At 33.6% G+C, this 20,734-nt stretch overlaps 1 protein-coding gene across 1 annotated transcript in view; it reads right to left on the reverse strand.

Annotated features, from left to right (window-relative positions):
* CACNA1G (calcium voltage-gated channel subunit alpha1 G) overlaps positions 1-20,734 on the reverse strand; it is a 686,261-nt gene that overhangs the window by 110,460 nt on the left and 555,067 nt on the right. Inside the window, exons 26-27 of the mRNA XM_053708713.1 lie at positions 15,696-15,847; positions 13,936-14,045 (exon numbers count right to left, since the gene is read on the reverse strand). Of these exons, the coding sequence (XP_053564688.1) occupies positions 13,936-14,045; positions 15,696-15,847 (262 nt within the window). The remainder of the gene's footprint in view (positions 1-13,935; positions 14,046-15,695; positions 15,848-20,734) is intronic.

Genomic DNA, 20,734 nt, shown 5'->3' on the forward strand with positions numbered 1-20,734 from the left:
CTAGGCTGCTGGCTGGTTCCTGCTATCTATTCCATCAGCTGAATAGCAATCGTACATTTAAATAGATAAAACTGACATAAGTATTCATATCAGCTATAGCTTGATTTCTAAAGCACATTTGTATTCAAAATAATATACGGGATTGCCTTTAGTCATTCATATAGACATTTCATAAAACTAAATGAAAATTGTACAGAAATCTACATCATGCTATGTACAAACTATTAAAAACAATTTAAACAATGTTAGAACCACAAACAAAACTCTTCAATACAATAAATGAGGATACTGGGGACAATTAATAAACCTAACTTAACTCGGGAACTGGAAATTAGCACTAATCCAAAGAGTTTGTCTACAATTATGATTCTTTATGACAATGATGTAAATGTACTGAAAAAACAATAAATTAAACCTGATAATGATACAATATCCGAATATAATATGTGTATAATATAATATTGTGTTGCGTCAACATTTATGTTATACCTTTTATAATGCCTGTTAAGAATAATATAACTCGAGAAGAAGTTATAGTGTATCTAATACTATAATGTGTAAATGCTGTATATTTGGTGATGATACTATTATTGTTAGTGCATGTAGGATGAGGGGTGCTCTTTGTAATATAGTGTCGGCATTACAGAATAGCATGTGCATACACCATTGTGCATAAAAGTATTGCTCTATAGTTAAGATATATGGTGCTAGAAACTTAGCTACTAGGGAGATTTGTTAATCTAATGCTACAAGATAATGACTATTGCTGTGACTCTTAGTGACTAATGGAAATTACTATTAGTTGTGCTCGATGTAATAACGTGATATAACACTGGTATATACTGTGTATAAATGTCTGAACATTAAGATGTATATAGCTTCGGCGTAATCGCGTAATGTGGCGCTAGTGGATACACTAGTATGACCAGTGTGTGAGTGTCAGGGCAAGAAATGAAATTAAGAAATATATAGATTCGGCACAATAGCGTGATGTGATGCTAGTGAAAACGGTGTATAATTGTCTAAAAAATAGTGAATCTAATGAGTATATATACATAAAGGTGTGATGATATAGTATAAAAATATTAATATAGTGAGATAACATAAATGTGGTTGTGTATAAGTGTGAGAGCGATACTGTAATATGATCATTATATATAAATGGTGTAGAATATGAATGGGGCAATGCTGATATGTGTTTGTTTAGTATATTTAGGTGACATTTTAACTTGTATACCTATTTATGAAACTGAATATATATGAGGGGAGTGTTATTCAAATAACTACTGTTGCTAAATAAAATATAAATATATGTGAATGTTTGATGAATACATGATCACATATATTTATATTTTATATTTACTTAAATTTATTTAGTATTATTTACCATGCGTTTGAGCCAATTAGTACTTATATGACTCTAAACTAGCAATAGCTTGCATTCATGCAACATTCTTATCCACATCTTTTTATCTTTATTCAATTTAATTTTTACCAGACTCTATGTGTTAGAGTCAGTTAGTATATTTGTAATAATAATTTTAATTAGCAACAGTAGTTATTTGAATAACACTCCCCTCATATATATTCAGTTTCATAATTAGGTATACAAGTTTATGTCACCTAAATATACTAAACAAACACATATCAGCATTGCCCCATTCATATTCTACACCATTTATATATAATGATCATATTACAGTATCGCTCTCACACTTATACACAACCACATTTATGTTATCTCACTATATTAATATTTTTATACTATATCATCACACCTTTATGTATATATACTCATTAGATTCACTATTGTTTAGACAATTATACACCGTTTTCACTAGCATCACATCACGCTATTATGCCGAATCTATATATTTCTTAATTTCATTTCTTGCCCTGACACTCACACACAGGTCATACTAGTGTATCCACTAGCGCCACATTACGCGATTACGCCGAAGCTATATACATCTTAATGTTCAGACATTTATACACAGTATATACCAGTGTTATATCACGTTATTACATCGAGCACAACTAATAGTAATTTCCATTAGTCACTAAGAGTCACACAGGTCATACTAGTGTATCCACTAGCGCCACATTACGCGATTACGCCAAAGCTATATACATCTTAATGTTCAGACATTTATACACAGTATATACCAGTGTTATATCACGTTATTACATCGAGCACAACTAATAGTAATTTCCATTAGTCACTAAGAGTCACAGCAATAGTCATTACCTTGTAGCATTAGATTAACAAATCTCCCTAGTAGCTAAGTTTCTAGCACCATATATCTTAACTATAGAGCAATACTTTTATGCACAATGGTGTATGCACATGCTATTCTGTAATGCCGACACTATATTACAAAGAGCACCCCTCATCCTACATGCACTAACAATAATAGTATCATCACCAAATATACAGCATTTACACATTATAGTATTAGATACACTATAACCTCTTCTCGAGTTATATTATTCTTAACAGGCATTATAAAAGGTATAACATAAATGTTGACACAACACGATATTATATTATACACATATTATATTCGGATATTATATCATTATCAGGTTTAATTTATTGTTTTTTCATTGTCATAAAGAATCATAATTGTAGACAAACTCTTGGGATAAGTGCTAATTTCCAGTTCCCGAGAGGTTCAGTTAGGTTTATTAATTGTCCCCAGTATCGTCATTTATTGTATTGAAGAGTTTTGTTTGTGGTTCTAACATTGTTTAAATTGTTTTTAATAGTTTGTACATAGCATGATGTAGATTTCTGTACAATTTTCATTTAGTTTTATGAAATGTCTATATGAATGACTAAAGACAATCCCGTATATTATTTTGAATACAAATGTGCTTTAGAAATCAAGCTATAGCTGATATGAATACTTATGTCAGTTTTATCTATTTAAATGTACGATTGCTATTCAGCTGATGGAATAGATAGCGGGCACCAGCCAGCAGCCTAGATAGACATTGTTCATGTATTGTTGTTATTGTTAAAGCAATAGTCGGATTTTATACAGATCAAGCAAATGATATTGTGACGTTAAAAACTTTTTTCTTATTGCCATTTTTATTTGTGACGTTAAAAACTTTTTTCTTATTGCCATTTTTATTTTTATGAACTAAGCTATATGTTGAGACTTTGTAGTAAGAATTGCAAGCAAATGTTTTTTGATACAGGTGGATTTCACACACTCCGCTATGTGACGCATCGATTTGATTAACGCAGATGTGAACCCTAGGGGGTGTGTGAAAAACATAGTTAGCGATTGGTCAATTCAGCCTTTAAAAGGCAGCAAGGTAGTCCCTGAAAATTATGTAGCCTGATGTAACTTAAGCCGAGAAACGCGTTGCAAAGTAAACCTTTAATGTTTTTAATAAAAGTGATTTTATTAGTTCTACCTTGCCTACGACCATATCATTCCATCCTTACACGTTTGGGGACCCATCGCTTTTGAGCCGCTCAAATAACACAGACTAAGAAAGTTTGATTTCCATACAAGCGGTTACTATACTGTTGAATAGCAGTTGCCAGCCTGAGAATCCTTTCGGCTCACCTTTGGAACAGCTGATCTGCCTTTGGAGAGTCAGCCGAGCGGGTCTGAAGTTTTGGCTTGTTTGATATTGCACTGGCTGTGCAATCTCCCTTGTGAGTATTTTTCTATTGCTTCACGTTGTTGTGTCCCATAGCATCGGTTCTCTCTGCACCAAGGGCGCTTTCCCTTCTTTGTGTATTCTAGGTATATATTATATTGGAAGTTTTGAGGACCCGTAGTGATTCCACATAGAAGACCAGACAGGATTGAGTCAGCCGAGCGGCTCTGAAGCTTTGGCTTGTCAGATATTGCACTGCTTGTGCAATTACACTTGTGAGTACCGCTCCTATCATTAACAAAAGTGTCACTTTATATAGTTTTAGGGTTGTCTGCACCAAGAGCGCCTCTACCTCTTTTGTCTTACAGGACTTGTTATTTCTATTTCATTATCATACGGAGAGAGCAGCTATCCGATGGGGATCATCTGATGTTCATTTGTTTCAAAAAGGTCACCACATCGAGCAGATTGTACTTTTATGGACTTGGATTTGACATTTATATGTGACAGGTTTTAACCTAAGGATTTCCTTAGGAATTATATAAATTATTATATACCTTGGAGAATATATGTATTATATAATTTAATCATGCATCTCATTATATGTTTTATATATTTTTTTATATTATTACCTAATAGGACTCCCTATCCACTTTATATTTCATATTTTATTTATTATACTCCCATTGGAGGTCTTGGGATTGTTTAGTTTCCCACATTTTTATATACTATAGAGAGTAGCATAAAAGAGCCGCACCTCCTTTCTTGTGGATACAACCCACCATTGAGAATTGTGTGTTGTTCCACTATTTGTATTTTACAATGGGACATGTTGTATACGAAATATATGACATATATGATTACATTGTCTGTTAAATGGAAATCAGCAGCACAGAGTATGTTATTCAAATGATGCTTACCGCTATTGCTGATGTGATCATGGCAAAAAGATCATCTGTCACATACGGCGTGTATTATAATAAAGACGTGACAGTGTGAGCACCGGGTCAGCTTGGCGGTGTCTAACTAGCACATCATAAGTTCAATTGAATCACGACCCTAGCAAATAGTGTAGATGGTCAAGTGTACATACCAATAGCATAAGAGGATAGGTTAATAATAGTCTAATAACATGTAGAGGCCAATATACGGGCTTTATGAGGCAAGCTAGATGAGTGGCACATGAGGGATAGAGCAAAAAGGTGACGAATAACTAATTAAACTCAAAAAACTAAAATAAAAAATTAGAACATCTTACAAAGTTATAACATATATCAGATAGATATGTTAACATAGCAGGTAATGTTTTAGCAATATATCTGGAAAAAAAAAATTGAAAAAAATTATGTTACATCGTATTGCTATTTCAACACCACAAATAAATAAAGACAAAAGATGACCAAAACTAACAAAAAATAACAAAACAAAAAAAATGACCAAATGCAAGGTGAGCCAGTCTAAGGGAGATTTCTCAATAATCAGTATGTACAAAAATTGTAAAAACAAGAAATATAACAATAAATAAAAATAAAAAAGGAAAAATGTAAAGATGTTAAATGAAGAAATAAAATATCCAACTCTAAAGGCCAAAAACAGGACCTCATAGGTATAAAACCTATGCACATCTTTGGGTCAGATGATGGTTAATTGTAAATCTAAGATTCTACTAAGGATCCTAGTATCTATACCTTTAGGCAATGATGTACAGCAATATATGGCAATGAATAGAACACATTATAATGATGTTATGACCTTATTACCTAAGGCCTAATTTCTGGACACATTGTTTATAGAAAGCAATGCCAATCGATACTTGCGTTCAGCCCCCTTGGTTGTACAGTGTCCAATTTATGTATCCAGCAAGCCTCAACTTGAAGTAAACGTTTATTTCTGTTGCCACCACAAATCATGTGGAATCAGCTGGAATCTCAGGTCTTTTACCATATGCCCTTTATGGGCAAAATGTCTCGTTACAGGTTGGTTACTGTCTCCTTTTTCTATGGCCGTACGGATGGCACTCCGATGGTTCGCCATCCTCTTTATGTCGTCCGAGGTCTTGTCCGCATAGAACAGCCCGCAAATACAGCTTAACATATAAACCACATACAGAGTTGTGCATATTAAGTAATGCTTTATAGGATACCTTTTGTTGGTATGTGGGTGTCTAAAACTGGTCCCTTGAACCATGGAGTGACAGGTAACGCAGCTGGGGCATCTGTATGACCCTTTCTTGGTGGATTTAAGCCATGTCTGTTTTCCTGGTATGGCAGTGATGAATCACTCTGTATAATGTGCCATTCTTGGGTCAATATCTCACCCATATTTCTTAGCTGCGGTGTGTAAGTGGTAGTAAAGTTCATCCTCTTTGTGTCATCCTGCACTCTAGTTGTCGTCATAAGGTCCTTTTGTGTCACTTGTGTGGCTTCCATTTTTGCTCATAGGATGTCCTCATTCCTATAGCCTCTTGCGACACATTTTTCTTCCATTCTCTGTATCTGTACCATTTTCTGTTGGTCAGATTAATTGTTTCTCACTACCCTTAACATCTGTGATCTCGGTATCATTTTCACCAGTGATCTTGGGTGGCTACTACTAGCACGCACGTAGTATTGAATTTCTGTCAGTCTCCTTATGAAACAAAGTAGTGCCAAGTTGACCATCATCCTTGAATATCCGTAGATCAAGAAAATCGATAGTGGTCTTGCTGAAAGAAATCTTTACCTTGGTAGGACAGTCTGAGTTATTAAAGGTTGTCACCCACTCATTTAATGACATTTCATCGCTTTTCCATATTAATAAGATGTCATCGATGTACAACAGGTAGAAGGTGATGCATGGATGTGTATAAACCTGTAGCATGTTCTCCTCCACATGTTCCATATATAAGTTGGCAACTGAGGGTGCCATATTGAGTGCCAGTGTGTTGCAGGTAGAATACGTTCTCAAACCTGAAATAATTGTTTATTTGCTCAATTAGCATGAATGGCGACAGGATAATGAAATAAAAGCAGAGTCAGTTCAAAATATGTTATTTGTGAGGAAGTTATGCAGAACATTATTATTATGCTGTATACTCCAATAGTATATTATGCTGTATACTCCAATAGTATATTGTGCTGTACACTCCAATAGTATATTATGCTGTATACTCCAATAGTATATTGTGCTGTACACTCCAATAGTATATTGTGCTGTACACTCCAATAGTATATTATGCTGTATACTCCAATAGTATATTATAGTGTATACTCCAATAGTATATTATACTGTATACTCCAATAGTATATTATAGTGTATACTCCAATAGTATATTATGCTGTATACTCCAATAGTATATTATGCTGTATACTCCAATAGTATATTGTGCTGTACACTCCAATAGTATATTATGCTGTATACTCCAATAGTATATTATAGTGTATACTCCAATAGTATATTATACTGTATACTCCAATAGTATATTATAGTGTATACTCCAATAGTATATTATGCTGTATACTCCAATAGTATATTATGCTGTATACTCCAATAGTATATTATGCTGTATACTCCAATAGTATATTGTACTGTATACTCCAATAATATATTGTACTGTATATTATACTGTATACTCCAATAGTATATTATACTGTATACTCCAATAGTATATTATACTGTATACTCCAATAGTGTATTATACTGTATACTCCAATAGTATATTATAGTGTATACTCCAATAGTATATTATACTGTATACTCCAATAGTATATTATAGTGTATACTCCAATAGTATATTATGCTGTATACTCCAATAGTATATTATGCTGTATACTCCAATAGTATATTATGCTGTATACTCCAATAGTATATTGTACTGTATACTCCAATAATATATTGTACTGTATATTATACTGTATACTCCAATAGTATATTATACTGTATACTCCAATAGTATATTATACTGTATACTCCAATAGTGTATTATACTGTATACTCCAATAGTATATTATAGTGTATACTCCAATAGTATATTATACTGTATACTCCAATAGTGTATTATACTGTATACTCCAATAGTATATTATAGTGTATACTCCAATAGTATATTATACTGTATACTCCAATAGTATATTATACTGTATACTCCAATAGTGTATTATACTGTATACTCCAATAGTGTATTATAGTGTATACTCCAATAGTGTATTATGCTGTATACTCCAATAGTTTATTATACTGTATACTCCAATAGTATATTATAGTGTATACTCCAATAGTATATTATACTGTATACTCCAATAGTATTTTATACTGTATACTCCAATAGTATATTATGCTGTATACTCCAATAGTATATTATACTGTATACTCCAATAGTATATTATACTGTATACTCCAATAGTATATTATACTGTATACTCCAATAGTATATTATACTGTATACTCCAATAGTATATTATACTGTATACTCCAATAGTGTATTATACTGTATACTCCAATAGTGTATTATACTGTATACTCTAATAGTATATTATACTGTATACTCCAATAGTATATTATACTGTATACTCCAATAGTATATTATACTGTATACTCCAATAGTATATTATACTGTATACTCCAATAGTGTATTATGCTGTATACTCCAATAGTATATTATACTGTATACTCCAATAGTGTATTATACTGTATACTCCAATAGTGTATTATACTGTATACTCCAATTGCGTATTATACTGTATACTCTAATAGTATATTATACTGTATACTCCAATAGTATATTATACTGTATACTCCAATAGTATATTATACTGTATACTCCAATAGTATATTATACTGTATACTCCAATAGTGTATTATGCTGTATACTCCAATAGTATATTATACTGTATACTCCAATAGTGTATTATACTGTATACTCTAATAGTGTATTATACTGTATACTCCAATTGCGTATTATACTGTATACTCCAATAGTGTATTATACTGTATACTTCAATAGTGTATTATACTGTATACTCCAATAGTTTATTATACTGTATGCTCCAATAGTATATTATACTGTATACTCCAATAGTGTATTATACTGTATACTCCAATAGTATATTATACTGTATACTCCAATAGTGTATTATGCTGTATACTCCAATAGTATATTATATAGTATACTCCAATTGTATATTATACTGTGTACTCCAATAATATATTGTACTGTATACTCCAATAGTATATTATACTGTATACTCCAATAGTGTATTATGCTGTATACTCCAATAGTATATTATACTGTATACTCCAATAGTATATTATACTGTATACTCCAATAGTGTATTGTGCTGTACACTCCAATAGTATATTATGTTGTATACTCCAATAGTGTATTGTGCTGTATACTCCAATAGTATATTATGCTGTATACTCCAATAGTGTATTGTGCTGTATACTCCAATAGTATAGTATGCTGTATACTCCAATAGTATATTGTGCTGTATACTCCAATAGTATATTATACTGTATGCTCCAATAGTATATTTTACTGTATACTCCAATAGTATATTATACTGTATACTCCAATAATATATTGTACTGTATACTCCAATAGTGTATTATGCTGTATACTCCAATAGTATATTATACTGTATACTCCAATAGTATATTATACTGTATACTCCAATAGTATATTATACTGTATACTCCAATAGTATATTATACTGTATACTCCAATAGTGTATTATGCTGTATACTCCAATAGTATATTATGCTGTATACTCCAATAGTATATTATACTGTATACTCCAATAGTATATTATCCTGTATACTCCAATAGTATAATATACTGTATACTCCAATAGTATATTATACTGTATACTCCAATAGTGTATTATGCTGTATACTCCAATAGTATATTATGCTGTATACTCCAATAGTATATTATGCTGTATACTCCGGTGGTGTTTTGTGCTATACACTCCAATGTTATATTGTGCTGTATACTCCAATAGTATATTGTGCTTTAAACTCCAATGGTATGTTGTGCTGTATACTCCAATAGTATATTATACTGTATACTCCAATAGTGTATTGTGCTGTATACTCCAATAGTGTATTGTGCTGTATACTCAAATAGTATATTATGCTGTATACTCCAATAGTATATTATACTGTATACTCCAATAGTATATTATGCTGTATACTCCAATAGTATATTATACTGTAAACTCCAATAGTGTATTATGCTGTATACTCCAATAGTGTACTGTGCTGTATACTCCAATAGTATATTATGCTGTATACTCCAATAGTATATTATGCTGTATACTCCGGTGGTGTATTGTGCTATACACTCCAATGTTATATTGTGCTGTATACTCCAATAGTATATTGTGCGTTTTACTCCAGTAGTGTATTATGCTGTATACTCCAATAGTATATTGTGCTGTACACTCCAATAGTATATTGTGCTGTATACTCCAATAGTGTATTATGCTGTATACTCCAATAGTATATTGTGCTGTATACTCCAATAGTATATTGTGCTGTATACTCCAATAGTATATTATGCTGTATACTCCAGTAGTGTATTGTGCTGTACACTCTAATAGTATATTGTGCTGTATACTCCAATAGTGTATTATGCTGTATACTCCAATAGTGTATTATGCTGTATAATCCAATAGTATATTATGCTGTATACTCCAATAGTGTATTATGCTGTATACTCCAGTGGTGTATTGTGCTGTACACTCCAATAGTATATTATGCTGTATACTCCAATAGTATATTGTGCTGTATACTCCAATAGTATATTATGCTCTATACTCCAATAGTATATAGTGCTGTATACTCCAATAGTATATTTTGCTGTATACTCCAATAGTATATAATGCTGTATACTCCAATAGTGTATTGTGCTGTATACTCCAATAGTGTATTGTGCTGTACACTCCAATAGTATATTATGCTGTATACTCCAATAGTGTATTGTACTGTATACTCCAATAGTATATTATGCTGTGTACTCCAATAGTGTATTGTGCTGTATACTCCAATAGTATATTATGCTGTATACTCCAATAGTATATTGTGCTGTATACTCCAATAGTATATTATGCTGTATACTCCAATAGTGTATTATGCTCTATAGACTTGTTTAATTTCAGATATGTTAGTACCAATTTTTTATAGAAAAGAGAATGTATAATAATAATTTATATTATAATGTTATATATAGTCTGTGGTTCAGTAATCTTGGAGCACTGAATACAGTTAAGAAACATAGTACCAGAGTTAAGCAGAGTTATTTATCTGTTTCAGATGAAAATCACAAAATAAATGTTTTGCGCCAGAACAAGCTCCACCTCTTTATTCTAAAATTGCAACATATACACAATGGGCCTTACTGGATGCACCACCGTTAGACAATCACTGATATGCGTGTCAATCCATCCGCTCAAAAGTGCATCATTTACGATTGTATCAATCTGTTGTTTCAACTGTAGCATAGGATCACCTGGTAACCGTTCATACGTGTTAGCATCACCTAATTGTCTCAGTATTTCTGTTCTGTAGTCCTGGTGGTTCTGTATTTCCACTGCACCACCGTTATCACCAAGGAGGATCACTATATCATCATTGTTAGACAGTGTGTTGATAGCGTCACGTTCCTCTTTGGTCATATTGTGTTTAAACAGAGTTCATTTATTGCGTTCACACAATTGTTGAGTCAGTCTTGTGTATATTCGAATACTGGGTTTGGTGACCGTCGGGTCAAACGTACTGGTTGCCTTAAAGGGGTAGAGCTTATCATCCTTAGGTACATTTTGGAAAAAATCCCCTAATTTCAATTGGCGCTGGAATTTCATGCGATCCACAAAGAAAATTCATCCGTATGTGTTGTTGGAACAAAAGTCAGACAAGGTGTGTGTACTGATGTTCACAATTATATCCTCCTGTGGCGGGATCGATAGGGGGGCCTTCCTGCCAAAAACCTTCCCTTCTTGTGTGTGGTCTATGCCTTGCCTTCTCTGTGCGGACCTGGTAGTCTCCCCTATAAAAGACTGTGAGGATGATAATTGTTGAGGTGGCTGGCCCTGTGGTTCGGTATTTTCTGGATCAGAGCCTAAACTTGTATCAACTGTGTTCACCCTTTGGTTTGTATATACCTTCTGTCTTCTGTACCTCCTCATAGGGAATCTGGACCGTTCCTCTGGTCCAAGGGTCCAGCGAAACACTTTCTTGTCTCTGTAATCTTCTGTGACATACGTCAACTTTTTATTCTTAAAGGCCACCAATGCAGCATTGTATATGTTATAACTTTGCAAGATGTTCTAATTTTTTATTTTTGTTTTTTGAGTTTAATTAGCTATTCGTCACCTTTTTGCTCTATCCCTTATGTGCCACTCATCTAGCTTGCCACAAAAAGCCTGTATATTGGCCTCTACATATTATTAGTCTATTATTAATCCATGCTCTTATGCTATAGGTGTGTACACTTGACCATCTACATGATTTGCTAGGGCTGTTATTCAATTGAACTTATGATGTGCTAGTTATATACCGCAATATATATGACACCTTAGTACACGCCCTATATGGGCAGGGCCAAGCTGACCAGGTGCTCACACTTTCACGGCTTTATTATAATACATGCCGTATGTGAAAGATGATCTTCATGCCATGATCAGACTATGTAGCGATAGCGGTAAGCATCATTTGAATAACTTATACTCGTATACAACATGTCCCATTGTAGTTGCTTTTAACTGTTTGTAATCTTCATATACACACACAGGCTTCATGTTAGGGATATAAATAACTGTTATCACTTTGTTACGATCACTAACGAGATGATCGTTATTTTTTATTAATATAGACACTTTGTTTATGGTGTGAAATAGCTTGTAACATCAGGTGTATCACCATGGTAACCGTTTTGGCGTTTTTCTGTGTTGGGGGAGGGATCAAATATGGTTTAAAAGATTGTTTGTTCTTTTCCCTCTTGTTGGTCTGATAAAGGGGTGAACACCCTGAAACGTCAATTTAAATAAAATTGTGTTGTACACTTGATAGGACCAGAGAGTGCTTCATCCTTCATCCATGCAATCTGCTGTACTTTTTGACTACATAACATTTCTGAAGTAACGGTATATACACCTATGATAACACCATATAAAGGGAACGGAACAAAGTTCCAGGAGCGTTTCAAAATGGAGCCGTACAAGGGAACGGAATAAAGATCCAGGAGCATATCAAATCATCCTACCCACATGTAAAAGAACCGACTGAAACACAGATTGCACCGCTTCCAAATTACCTCATATACTATTGGGGTATGAGTCTGTAAGTAGATTCACAAGAGGGGAAGAACTGTGGGATTTTTTCAACCTCTGTGTATTTGGTTACATACACCTCCGAATTCTATATGGACATGTTTGAACTTTTCTAACTATCGCGGTCCATTATTATATAATCATATATTTATATTTGTTGCACTTTTGAGTACATTATTGTATTAGTTATCCAGTTTCCTTTTGATACTTACCCAAGTTTATTCACTTTATCAGCTGCATACATATGGGGTTTAAATCCGTAGCGTGATACATCTTTTGGGATTTTGATACACTATCAGGAACTATCCACATATTAAAGACTTCTTATTACTGCATTATATTGTGTTCATTCCTATCTCCCTGATTCAAGCCAGCACTTAAATACACCCCAGCCCCTTTGTAATATTTCTTTAGGTTAGGGACTGAGTGGAAAAATTAGTTCCGCCTCTCTAGGTTTTGTGTTCTAGCAGCAGGTATTGATTTAGGTATTTAGTGAGTTCCAAATCAAATACAATATATTTTTTTAGAAGCACAGATTTTACATTTACATTTTCAAGTCCTCTATACCGGAGTGACCTACTACTCCATCTCTGCTTAGTATATATTATATATTTTGTAATTTAATCGAACATCCACTAGTCTTGCGCCCCATATCTGCTAGCCAGAGGAGTTTTCTACTTTGTTTTCATATATATATATATATATATATATATATATATATATATATATATATATATATATATATATATATATATATAATATTATTCTTACTTTCATAATAATAATTCGTACTTTCACTATACTAAAAAAGATATATATGCATTTGTGTGTTCATTTAAATGTAATTATATCTATTTATTTCAGCATATATATATGTATAAGTGCATATAAAGTTCAATATAAAACATTAATGGGTATAATGAGAATTTATATTTGTATATTAATGCTACTATTAAAACATCATTCCAGCTGAGAAGTATTTAAATTCTAAGATAAATTCTCGCACCTGTCTTTAAAGAATCTTCGGAATCCAAAAGCAATCATCTTACAGCCAGATTCAAGCACAAAAATGAGGGTGAAGATATAATTGCAAATCTTCAGTGCTTCATCCAACACCTGGTGGGAAGAAAAGGGCAAACTTGATGCTGTGTGATAAATAGTTCTGTAAGCGACGAGCTATGTGTAGTGTACGCTTATTACCCATTGCAGTCTGAGCTCTCAGGAGCCAATTAGAAACAGGAAAAGGTGAGTCTTTCAAAACAACCATTTCTTAACCATGAAAAATCTGTCATTCTGTTTGTTTGCAGTTATTTTAGTCACTTTCTTACTGTAGAAGAAGAGCTCATTTATCAGGCGAGTTTTTATTAACCTAGATTTGATGTAATGTTGTTTTGACAGTAAGGATAGAAAAATGTCACACGATCCTTTTGTTCCAACAACTACATTAATAGGATTTAACTGAGGCTCTGTTGTTGCTGTAATATTTCAGGTTTGCTTTGCATTTTTGGACAAAGGTATCATTAAAGGGACACTGTACACAAAATTTTTCTTTCGTGATTCAGATTGAGCATGACATTTTAAGAAACTTTCTAATTTACTCCTATTATCAAATTTTCTTCATTCTCTTGGTATCTTTATTTGAAATGCAAGAATGAAAGTTTAGATGCCGGCCCATTTTTGGTGAACCTGAGTTGTCCTTGCTGATTGGTGGATAAATTAATCCACCAATAAAAAAGTGCTGTCCAGAGTACTTAAACAAAAAAAAAAAAACTTTGATGCCTTCTTTTTCAAATAATGATAGCAAGAGAACGAAGAAAAATTGTTAATAGGAGTAAATTAGAAAGTTGCTTAAAATTGCATGCTCTTTCTGAATTACAAAAGAAAACAATTTGGTTCAGTGTCCCTTTAAATTCTAGTATCATCCTATTGTATCTATAAGATTAGTCATGTGACCTGGTGTATCTGTAAGATTTAAAGGGACATGGTACTCAAAAATCAGCTATATGAAATAGCAGCATTTAAATATTCTAAGTATTATTATTATTATTTCTATTATAATGTTTTATTTGTTTAAATTGAATTTTAAATTAATACAGGTTTATCAGTTTTGTTTTATTCATGCTAAAGCTCATTGGCTGAAAGGTACAAATCCTCATGATAAGCAAATGGACGAGATTCAAATGGACGCTCATGATTATGTTCAAAGTTCATTAAATATCGCTTCACTTATCATTTCCAGCATTTTGTTAGTTGGTCCAGCATGCAGCATTCCTATAAACTCTATTTTATAGAACAGGGTTTTAGTTTTTATTTTAAAGGGACATTGTACACTAGATTCTTCTTTAGAAATGTTTTGTAGGAGATCCATTTATACAGCTCATCTGGGGGTGTTTTTGTAACAATGTATAGTTTTGCTTATTTTTTAATAACATTGTGCTGATTTTCAGACTCCTAACCAAGCCCCAAAGTGTCAGATGTATACAGATGTCTACAGCTTCCTGCTTGCTCCTGGTTATCTAATGGTACTTTTTCATATGGAGGGGAGGGGGAGAGTGTCTGCTCCCAGTCCCTTTAACTGTGTGTCCCAGCCTAACCTCATCAACAGTGCTAAAACTTGGAGCTTCTAAGTAAGTTTTTAAAAGGTTTTATTCTGAATGTCTAGATCAGCATCTGTGCATATTATTCTTTATAGTAGTGTCTATTACATGCAGTTCTCTGAAAATTATATATATATAAAGAAAAAAATTGAAAGCGAGATCTCATTACCTTTGGCTGTTGATAATGCTCCATCGCCATAGTCACAACATTGAGTCCTATGACCCCTGTAATAAATAAGTCCAGGTAATGGCTGGTGCACATTTGATGTATGAAGAGCCTCGGGTGGGAATAATCTGAGTAGTACGGTTTGCACTGCGCCTCTACAGAAAGATTAAGCGGAAACTGGATTACATTCTTGTGACTGGATAGATAACAGATGTATTACTTGGACACGGTTTTCTAGATTTCTAACTAACGATGTGTGAATCTTTATCAGATATGTCGAATCAGGCTCAAAATCCTTATTTCTGCAAAGTAATGTTTGGACTATTTTGCTTAAAGTCTATGCACAAAATGGAATGTTTTGATACAGCTGATGCAACGATGTATGACAAATTTGCCTTAGAAACCACAAAATCCGTGGCATTTGTTTCAGGCATCTAGTAGACACCGATAAAGCTTTGCGGACACAACAAATTTGTCCTGATACGAAAGGAATCTTATAGATCTCACACATCTGAAATCCTTAGTGCAAAATGGCTTCTGGATTCCCAACATGCATCACATGCAAATTGCGGCTACCATGCTCTACGTCCCATTCTAAATGCATTTAAATAATTATTTACTATATTCATTATTTTTTTATGATAAATGATTTTATAATACCTGAAACATTCCTATGTGTGTCCATATTCTTTACACATATAGCAGAAAATACAAATATTATTACTTTGGTAGTATTGTACAACACAACAATACCAGATTCAATATCATTTATCTCTTGATATAATCATTTGTTATAATATGTTTGACTGATTTAGGATTATTTATTACAATTTTAGGTGTTTAAAGGGACATTCTGATGCAAAAATACTCTAAAATATTGCATGTAATTTTTGTATTGCCAGTCCAAGATAACTGTGTTTAACCCCACAAAGAGGTTAAACAGACAGATAGGCATAAAGTTTTGTAGTTCAACTATGAGAGGCAGAGCCTTATCTTTTCTGATGAATAGAGGTGTGACTAAAATCTTCATTGTTATCATTTTTATAACATTTTCACTATATTAACACATTTTTCAAGTTACTTCAATGAGGCTATGGGGCCCCTTATTGATCCGAATGTATCTGTTTCTGTGCAAGCCTTCAGGCTCACCGGAAACAGGAGTTAAGAAGCAGCGCTGCTCCTTAACTTGTCCGCCACATCTAAGGCGTGACGGACAGCAATCAGCCCGATCGGATAGGATTGGGTTGATTGACACCCCCTGTTAGCAGGTGATTGGCCCGAAACAGCAGGAGGCGGCATTGCACAAGCATTTCTTGTGAAATGCTTGTGGAATGATAAATGCCGACTGTGTATGCTGTCGGCATTTATCGATGTGCGGCGGACATGATCCACTACATTGTATCATGTCCGCTCGCATATTGATAATTCCCTATATTTGTAGCTTAAATCTGAGTGTGATCTAAATATTGCATTGTATACATAGTCAAATCTCCACACAAATTTGTTAAAGCTAAAACATTGAAAGTAATTTATCATAAACTTTATTATATACAGTATATTATAACAAGTAATAAATGATATAGAACCTGATATAAATCCAGTTCAACATAATTCAAAACATACACACAACTCTAGTAAAATACATTATTCACTTTACAAATAACAGAACAACAAGTTAACAAAAAAAACTCTTTGAAACTATTTTTGCCGATACACAGAACTTACGAACATCCTATGAAAGGAACCGTAGAAGGAAAAGTATGAAAATGCAGAGAACAGAATGAAAGTAACAAAATACAATGTATGACACGATGCACAGTAAACCCAATCTGTTAAATGGAATCACAGAATCACTGACGATAGTGTGATTCTGACAAAAAAAAATAATATGTAGTAAAAAAACATCTGTAGTTCTGCTATGATGTAAATCCCGGTTATTTCAGAATAGCTCTGAAGGGGAGCACAGATATATTGGTCACAGATGTTTAAAATGAACAGAAATACTCCTGGGGGTAGTTTGAGTAAGGTCAAGCCATACAAACATGTTATATTCACATCTGCATATTATATTCTTATTTCAGAATTCATAATAGTGGTTGACTTAACCTTAAGTACACACATTAATGTATTTTTAGGAACTAATGTGGATTATTTATTAAAGAGAATAAATAAGTGTATAAATATATACAAATATGTGTGTGTAAATGTGTATGTATATATATATATATATATGATATACTGCCTGATATCACTTTGGTTTGTAAGTGTTCAATTACGCCAATTATGATAATTTTGATAATTTTATTTAATTTTTTTTTAATCTATGGGACTGCTATATCTTGCTAACCAAGCTGAGTATGTCAGCGGCAGCTGTTTGTTGTTGTTCTATGCTATTATGCTATAGAGATACCTGTGTAAATCTGCTACTATGTATTTACATATTACTGCTTTCATTTGATTGCCATTTTAGGAGCAGACGTTATTGCATTTTCTCTATATAGCTGTCTGCTGTATGAGGTACTTTATCTGTTTGAGTTAACATTAGATAAGACTGGCCAGTCAATATTATGTGCTAGGCATCTATTTTAAATGTGTTTTCATTATGTGCAGGTTTCTGCTCATTTATGGGATAGAGGTCCGCTGCTTGTTGGATCTTTTTCTGAAATAAATAAATTTATATGACTTTTCTCAATAAAAGAGTGCTGATATCCCTTACTTTTTATATGATATTTGCCGAAATTCATAATTCTATCTCTCTTAAAGAGGCTTGATAAATATATATATTTATGTGTGTAAATATTCGATAATATTTAAATACCTGGTGAGTGTCTCTCCTTGGATAGTAAAAGGCTATATATATATATATATATATATATATATATGTGTGTGTGTATACTGTATATATATCAATTTTTATCAGATAACAGTAATTTAGTCTACTATTATATCTAAATCTCAAGTTTAAAGGGACACAGGCAAATGGATAAAAATAGATATTAGTAAAATAGTAAACGGTAATAATACGTTGATCACAGATTTTTCTACTAACCCTAACAATGACTGACGTGCATACGTAAGTATGCTGCAGTTTAACTAACCCTGCGACATGCTACAAAATAACTGTAATAGTGTACAAACGTATTTTGTATGCTAATATTTTGTCTTGCAATGTTTATTTGCTGATATTTACTAGGCATATATACTAAATTGATTTTCATTTTACTTGAAATGGCAGATGTTACAAAATGCCAATTAATCTCCTAATGTGTAATACAAACCTCAAAACTTATACATTGCTCTTAATGGGAAATCTCGCTTAAGTAGCATGAGAATTACAATAAAACTGCCTGTAAATGTTAAATGCTTTAAACAAACAAATACCTATTATTCTTCAAAGGGCAAAAATCATTGGTTATAATTAACTTGTTCACTTTATCTCAGTTCTAATTAATTTTTCTGTCATTTTATTCATTTTCAAACTGGTTGTATGCTTATTACCAATATGTACAAAAACATAATGCTTACCAGATAAATTCCTTTCCTTCCTGGCAGGGAGAGTCTACAACTTAATTCCTTACTGTTGGGAAATACAACACCTGGCCACCAGGAGGAGGCAAAGACACCCCAGCCAAAGGCTTAAATATCCCTCCCACTTCCCCTATCCCCCAGTCATTCTGCCGAGGGATCAAGGGAAAGTAGGAGAAATATCAGGTTATGAAAAGGTGCTAGAAGAAATAATATAACAAGGGAGCTGCCCATAAAAACAATAAATTACGGGCAGGGTCGTAGACTCTCCCTGTCAGGAAGGAAAGGAATTTATCTGTTAAGCATAAATTATGTTTTCCTTCCGTAAGGCAGGGAGAGACAACGACTTCATTCCTTACTGTTGGAAAAGCTATACCCAAGCTCCAAAGGACACTGAATGAATAACGGGAAGCAATAGAAAAAAGAGAAGGACTCTATTCTGAGGGCACCACAGCCTGCAAAACTTTTCTCCCGAAAGCTGCTTCAGCCAAAGCAAACACATCAAACTTGTAAAATTTAGAAAAAGTGTGTAAGGAGGACCAGGTAGCCGCCTTACAAATCTGATCCATTGAGGCTTCATTTTTAAAAGACCAAGAGGAAGTCACTGCTCTAGTGGAATGAGCCGTTATCCTCTCAGGAGGCTGTCGTCCCACTGTCTTATAAGCTAAGCAGATGACACTCCTCAACCAGAAGGATAGGGAAGTCGTAGTAGCCTTCTGCCCCTTACTCTTCCCTGTATAGATGACAAACAAAGAGGAAGATTGTCTGAATTCCTTAGTAGCCTGAAGATAGAACTTAAAGGCACGAACCACATCTAGATTATAAAGAAGACGTTCCTTCGCTGAAGAAGGATTAGGACACAAAGAAGGAACAACAATTTCTTGATTTTTTGTTACGATTCGACACCACCTTAGGGAGGAACCCTAGTTTAGTGTGTAACACCGCCTTATCAGCATGAAAAACCAGTTAAGGGGGATCACATTGCAAAGAAGAAATATCAGAAATTCTGTGCGCAGAGACAATAGCCAACAAAAAAAGAACCTTCCAAGATAACAATTTAATGTCAAATGTATGCATTGGCTCAAACGGCGCCTGCAGCAAAACACTAAGAACAAGATTGAGGCTCCAAGGCGGAGCCCCAGATCTAAACACAGGTCTGATCCTAGCCAGAGCCTAAAAAAAGGACTGCACATCCGGAAGCTCAGCCAATCTTTTGTGCAGTAACACTGACAGGGCTGATATCTGTCCCTTCAGGGAACTAGCAGATAGGCCCTTCTCCAGTCCATCCTGGAGAAAAGCTAAAATTCTGGCAACCTTAACCTTATGCCAGGAAAAGCCAAGCTCTTCACACCAGTACAAATAAGTCCTCCACACTTTATGGTAGATACGACGAGTAACTGTATTACGAGCTTGAACCAGAGTGTTGATAACACTCTCAGAGGACCCTCTTTTGGCTAAGAATAAGCGTTCAATCTTCATGCAGTGAGCCTCAGAGAATCTAGATTTTGATGAACAAA

The sequence above is a fragment of the Bombina bombina genome, chromosome 1 (genome assembly GCF_027579735.1).
Source record: "Bombina bombina isolate aBomBom1 chromosome 1, aBomBom1.pri, whole genome shotgun sequence".
Lineage (NCBI taxonomy): Eukaryota > Metazoa > Chordata > Amphibia > Anura > Bombinatoridae > Bombina > Bombina bombina.